This window comes from Frankliniella occidentalis, unplaced genomic scaffold, assembly GCF_000697945.3.
Source record: "Frankliniella occidentalis isolate FOCC.00 unplaced genomic scaffold, Focc_3.1 Scaffold42, whole genome shotgun sequence".
NCBI classification, from domain to species: Eukaryota; Metazoa; Arthropoda; class Insecta; order Thysanoptera; family Thripidae; genus Frankliniella; species Frankliniella occidentalis.
This window is the reverse complement of record NW_026267172.1, coordinates 572,437-578,281: the sequence shown is the minus strand read 5'-3', so window position 1 is coordinate 578,281 and position 5,845 is coordinate 572,437. Positions and strand designations below refer to the sequence as shown.

General features: G+C 48.1%; 2 protein-coding genes across 2 annotated transcripts in view; one reads left to right on the top strand and one right to left on the bottom strand.

Annotated features, from left to right (window-relative positions):
- LOC113214223 (flotillin-2) overlaps positions 1-5,845 on the bottom strand; it is a 203,807-nt gene that overhangs the window by 52,156 nt on the left and 145,806 nt on the right. The gene's annotated exons all lie outside the window — the stretch shown is intronic.
- The window catches only part of LOC113214230 (glucose dehydrogenase [FAD, quinone]-like), a 12,282-nt gene that overhangs the window by 2,301 nt on the left and 4,136 nt on the right, over positions 1-5,845 (top strand). The window contains exons 2-5 of the mRNA XM_052266729.1: positions 2,038-2,365; positions 2,939-3,403; positions 4,133-4,303; positions 4,442-4,553. Of these exons, the coding sequence (XP_052122689.1) occupies positions 2,039-2,365; positions 2,939-3,403; positions 4,133-4,303; positions 4,442-4,553 (1,075 nt within the window). The 5' untranslated portion in view covers position 2,038. The remainder of the gene's footprint in view (positions 1-2,037; positions 2,366-2,938; positions 3,404-4,132; positions 4,304-4,441; positions 4,554-5,845) is intronic.

The following is a 5,845-nucleotide window of genomic DNA, read 5'->3' as shown; positions in this document are numbered from 1 at the left end:
GAGAGAGAGAGAGAGAGAGAGAGAGAGAGAGAGAGAGAGAGAGAGAGAGAGAGAGAGGAGAAGGAGAGGAGAGGGGGGGGGACAACCAATTTTGCGCAATTCTGACGGCGCGCTGCCGAAAACTATAACCGCCTTGTCATGGCACCTTCGGCAACGACCGCCAGTGCGCAGCTCGGTGCAGAGAAGGGTGCAGCCAGGTGCAGCTGCTTGAAGCCAATCGGTGTCCACTTTTCAGGTCGGCGTTAAACACCCATGCCATGTGGTGGCTTGTTGCGGACATGTCGCAAGACTAGTGCACCCGGCTCACTTGGGACCTTGAATCGTAAAGTGTAAGGCACTAGTAGTTGTCTCGGTCCGGGAGTCGGCGTCCGAAACAGGCGAAATCAACTCACGATAGTGGCAGTTGAGCTATGTGGAGCCACGCCCGCCACCCTCCCTGCAGCCTGCAAGCAGCGCATGAGCGGAGAGAAGGTTGGGTTGCCTACCTCGCGGGCCCACGCACCACTTCACCCCCTTCAAAATGTGCGCGCTATGTATTCGTATGTTTTTGAGCGCACGTCTTTGCTAAGTTCAAACATACGTTTCGTTCTGAACAAATTTCTGTTCAAAATTGGAAGATTTTTGTACAAATGAATGCACATGTTCAAATCAACGTATATATGCGTCCAAAATTTTGATTCCTGAAATTTGGATTATTTTCGAAACAGAATTATTCGTTCCAGAATATCTTTCGTCCACTCACCTTGCGTTAAATGCCCTACCAAACAAAATTCGTTTGCACAGTTCGGATATTTGTTGCCAAACAGTAAGGAAGGGCCTTAGTCGAAACTGCTCCCAGATTTTATCTTAAATGTTTTGGTGAAATTTAAGGTATTTACACTCTAAACGTAAAGGAACTTCTTTGTGTACCTTAAACTAGCAACAAAATGTTTGCTTACTGCCCACCGATCGGAGAGGCATCTTCCGCCACTGCCGATAGAGTGTACTTGAGAATCTGAGATCACCTTCACTCCGGCTGTGCGGAGCAATGCAGCAGCTCAAGAGCAGGATGGGTTGCCAACTTCACGGGCGGCCGTCGAATGGGTCGGCTACCTCCACGGGGCTGGGGGCTGCTGCCGTGAGCCGCAACCGACTACTTTATTTATGAGTGTGCTCATTCGTAACGGCGTACTCTCAAACATTGACATTTAATAAATAAATGACCGAATTCTAAAAAAAAAATCTCTCTAATATACTCTTAGGCTCGTACTGATTTTTTTTCATAGCGCCTTACCCCCAACTCGGGGTAGGCTACTTTCAATAGACTGTCGCCAACTCCACAGTTTTGGTCCAATCGAACTCCAACAACCGGTCTTCTAGTCTCTGAATTCACTCTAAATGTCAAGGGACAATTTTGTCCGTAGATTTGCAACGATTTCGTGCACATCCAGAAAGGATGCAATTTTGTTCCCTTAATTGGACAAATTGTGTGAAGTTTCACACAATTTGTCTAGTTTTAGGAACAAAATTGCATCCTTTCTGGATGTGCACGAAATCGTTGCAAATCTACGGACAAAATTGTCCCTTTACATTTAGAGTGAAAGTGGCGATAATGTCGATGATTGCAAGATTCAGTGACTCACTGTAAATAGGCTGGCGTCTTTTGACGCAAAAACATTGGCGTCTTATGACGCCAAACCCTAAAAGACGCCAAATTTTGGCGTTCTCTTACTGGACGCTAAGAATTGGTGTCTTATGACGCCAAAATTTGGCGTTCTTTAGAGGACGCCAATATTTTGGCGTCGTAAGACGCCAACCCATTTGCAGTGCTGCTATGGAATTCGCTTCATCTCCACATTAGATTCTGCACGATACGCGCGACCGCGAAAGTATTTATGTTACTCAGTGACGATACATTTCTAACCATGAAAATCAGTATTGGCTTTGTTCGATTACATTAAACAATTAGAGAATTACGTTTCCTTCTATAAGCGAAGGGTTCTTATAGGCGAGAGTCGAGGACAATTCCAGTTTGCTGACTGCACAACCCCTGTTCAGGATGTCGTGGGTGCCGGCCGACCTGGCGTCGCTGTGCAGCGAGGGCGCGCAGGTCTCCTCGTGCGGCAGCTCGGCCTTCATGTTCCTGGCGCTGGTCGCCGAGATGCTGAGCTGGTCGCGGGACGACGACCGCATGAGCCTGGCGGACAGCTTCGTGCAGCTCAGCATGCCGCTGCAGGAGCCCAGCGTGCTGAGCCTCGGGCTGTCCGACATCCACCTGCCCTGGGACGCTCAGCCGCAGGAGGAGGAGTTTGACTTCATCATCATAGGCGCCGGGTCGGCGGGCTGCGTGCTGGCGCGCCGCCTGTCCGAGGTGCACCACTGGAACGTAAGTATGCTGCAGAGAGGTTTTGGGAAATTGAAAATGTCATTTGGCACGGAAAAGCCTGTACCCAGTTTTTAAACGCGGGTGATATTTTGAAATTCAGATAATATTTTACTTCGCCGAAGAGCTTTACAAGTTCCATAAGCCCCCAAAGTAGTAACAAAATTTTTCAATTAGAAATTTGTACTTTTCGCTTGCGTTTTACAAATGACGGGCGAAATACTTCGACGGAAAGAAATTTAGGGGGCGGCCGTTTTGCCCGAGCGGTCCACAACTCCAGCAATCTAGTGTACACCCACTAATTCGGAGATAATCTTTGGCAATCTCTGGGCAATTGGAATCGGACCCTGAAGCAATGCCATGCTTTTTGCGCACATTGAGGGTGCAAGTTTTGCCCCGTTTGAGCGAATAGGTAAAATGGCGCCACAACATGCAGTCGCGCAGCCGAGTTTGTCTATCGAAGCTTACCTAGGCGCGTTCCTTAGGCCCCTCGCGACCCAGCCGTACTCCTGTGCCCCGACAAGCTCACCTATTTGCTCCAACAAACGGCCATCCTGTATAAAGCGCGCTGCCTAGGTGCTGCTGCTCGAGGCCGGCGACGAGGAGCCCGAGGTGGCCGAGGTGCCCGGGCTGGCGCCGCTGCTGCAGGGCTCCTCCATCGACTGGAACTACCGCACGCAGCCCGAGCACCACGCCTGCCGGTCCAGGAAGGACGGCGGCTGCTACTGGGCGCGCGGCAAGGTCATGGGCGGCTCCTCCACCATCAACTACATGATCTACATGCGCGGCCACCCGGAGGACTACGACGAGTGGGAGGCCATGGGCAACGAGGGCTGGGGCTACGGCGAGGTGCTGCCGTACTTCCGCAAGTCGGAGCGCAACGAGGACCACGACATCCTGGAGGAGAGCCCAGAGTTCCACGGCAAGCACGGGCCGCAGACGGTCGAGCGCTTCCCTTACACCGACCCCAACGTGCCCCTCTTCATCGAGGGCTGGCGGCACCTCGGCTACCAGGAGCAGGACCTCAACGACGACACCCAGGTAATGTGAGAGGGAAAAAAAGAGGGACTAGTATCGGCAATAAAAGTGTAAACACCTAACAAAAAAGGAAAATTAAACCCAAAGGTCTAAATACTGCAAAAAGAAAAATCTTACAGAAATATAAGAATTATTACAAGGTATGTAAGGGATGGTGGTGCTCAGCGTCAGCAGGTCCCATTTTTCAGCTACATCTTTGAGATGTTTTAGTGCCTATTAAAAAACGAAAATTTAGAAAACCATCTCGTCCGTTTCTCTTTTTAGAACATCATCTCCAAAAATTCTAGAGCCTGAAAAAAATACTCTCATTTTTTTCGGATCTGACTTTGAAGTATGCATATACATGTCCCGAATGTTTAAAAATACAACAATTTTCCGATATTTATTTTTGCAAAAAGAAGTGGATCCTGATAATACTCTTGAAAACTAAGGAAAAAAGGTTCTGACCGTAAACTTAAATGTCGGGGTTGTATCATCATGACCGCACACAGCAACACGATTAGCGTGTCATCGTGCACAGATGAAAACCTTATGCAAGCAACGCAATTGCGTTATTATTCCAGGTAGAGGAGAAGGAGGGGGTCCTCTTTACCACGTGTGTGTGGTGCTTGCATTGTAGGAGAAAGTTCACTACTGTCGATACCATAAGCTGTATGAAAAACCATAACGACAAAAAACAGAAAAAAGTAACAGAAGCAACTACCTAACGCACTATGACGTGACCACACACAGGTTGGGGTCATGCACCTGCAGACAACGTCGCAGCACGGCGAGCGCCTGTCGACCAACGGGGCCTTCGTGAGGCCCGTGCGTCGCAAGCGTCCTAACCTGGTGGTGCGCACCCAGGCGCACGTCACCCGGATCCTGTTCGGCGTCAAGAAGCACTGCACCAAGGAGCACCAGGTGCGCATGTTGTAAAATTTAAGTCAAAGAGCCGACCGATGTCGAGAACAATTCCAAATCGACGAGAAAGTTGTCAGGTTTGCAAACTTTAATGGCGACCCAGCAAAAGTGTGACATAATACTTTTTGAAACTTACAGGATGACCATGATTGCAAGCCCACAGCCCTGCAAGTCGAGTACCAACAGGGTAGGGGAAAGGGAGCCAGGATGGTGAGAGTGACCGCCTCCAAGGAGATCATTCTGTCAGCAGGTAAGGTTCAACGCTCAGCGCACACTTAAAACTCACACATACACATAACTTACGCAACTCACATTCTCTACAAACACCTACAGGCCCATACAACCACAACCATTGCCACACACCCACACAAGATAACCCTGAAACCACTTACAAAGGAGAAAGACAACAAACTCAAGAAATATAACAGTCAAGAAGAAACCATTGAGCACTATCAAATATGAATCAATTCTAAAGTGGGATCTAACCATTACATTTATATCGGAGTCGAAATATTAGAAGCACATGAATTTTTTAGTGTCTTGAAGCTGTAAACGAGGAGCGATGGGTGGCGATTCGCAATGCGAAACCCAAGATCAGCAACTTTTAAGTGTAGGCTCAAGCTCGTCATTCAAGGCGTGATGGTTATATGAAAGCAGAATAATGGAACGAATGTGTGTTCGTAATTTTGCCATGTTTAGGTAGAGAACCTGGGCTTAATCGCGGGTCACGGCCATACGCATGAAAATATATCGTTATTCTAACCAAACCTAAATATTCTTTTCACTTCGTGACTAGTTACCATTGGTAAAAGTATGATACTAAAATGTACATATAACACAACCGCAAAAAGGTTTCTACGAAAATACTAAAATACTCATTCAACAGCACATACGTAACACTTGCTAAAATGAAAATTCAGGTAATCACTTCATTAAAAACACACCATGGCACAAATATATCGCACACCATCACTCCAGGAACGATTTGAAAAGAAAACTTACACATCCACATCATGGTGACATGTACTCAAATCCAGTCATCCAACACTCACCTCCTGGAAAAACAAACAAAAATAACTGTGCCGAGTGCTCATTTTCCAAAACAAAACTCAAAACAAACAGATCAGGGCGGAAAAAAATGTGATCGATTATAATTATACTATAATTGAGCGCAAAGCGACGCAAAATAGGAGTTGCACTCAGCATTAATTTAATTAATCGGGCATGGAGTATCAAACACCCGCTAAGGGCCGCGTGGGCGAGTGAGCGAAACTCGAACTGTTGACAGTACGATACCTCAGAGCGAGAACCGCTCAGTCACTCGAGGAGCTACGACAACCGCTCAGTCTCTCGAGGCGCTACGACAACCGCTCAGTCTGCTGAGGCACTGACAACCGCTCAACCGCTGCAGGAAAGCCGAAGGAAAGCCTATTATACTGAGCGGTTGTCAGCGCCTCGGCAGACTGAGCGGTTGTCGTAGCGCCTCGAGAGACTGAGCGGTTGTCGAAACGCCTCGGCAGACTGAGCGGTTCTCGCTCTGAG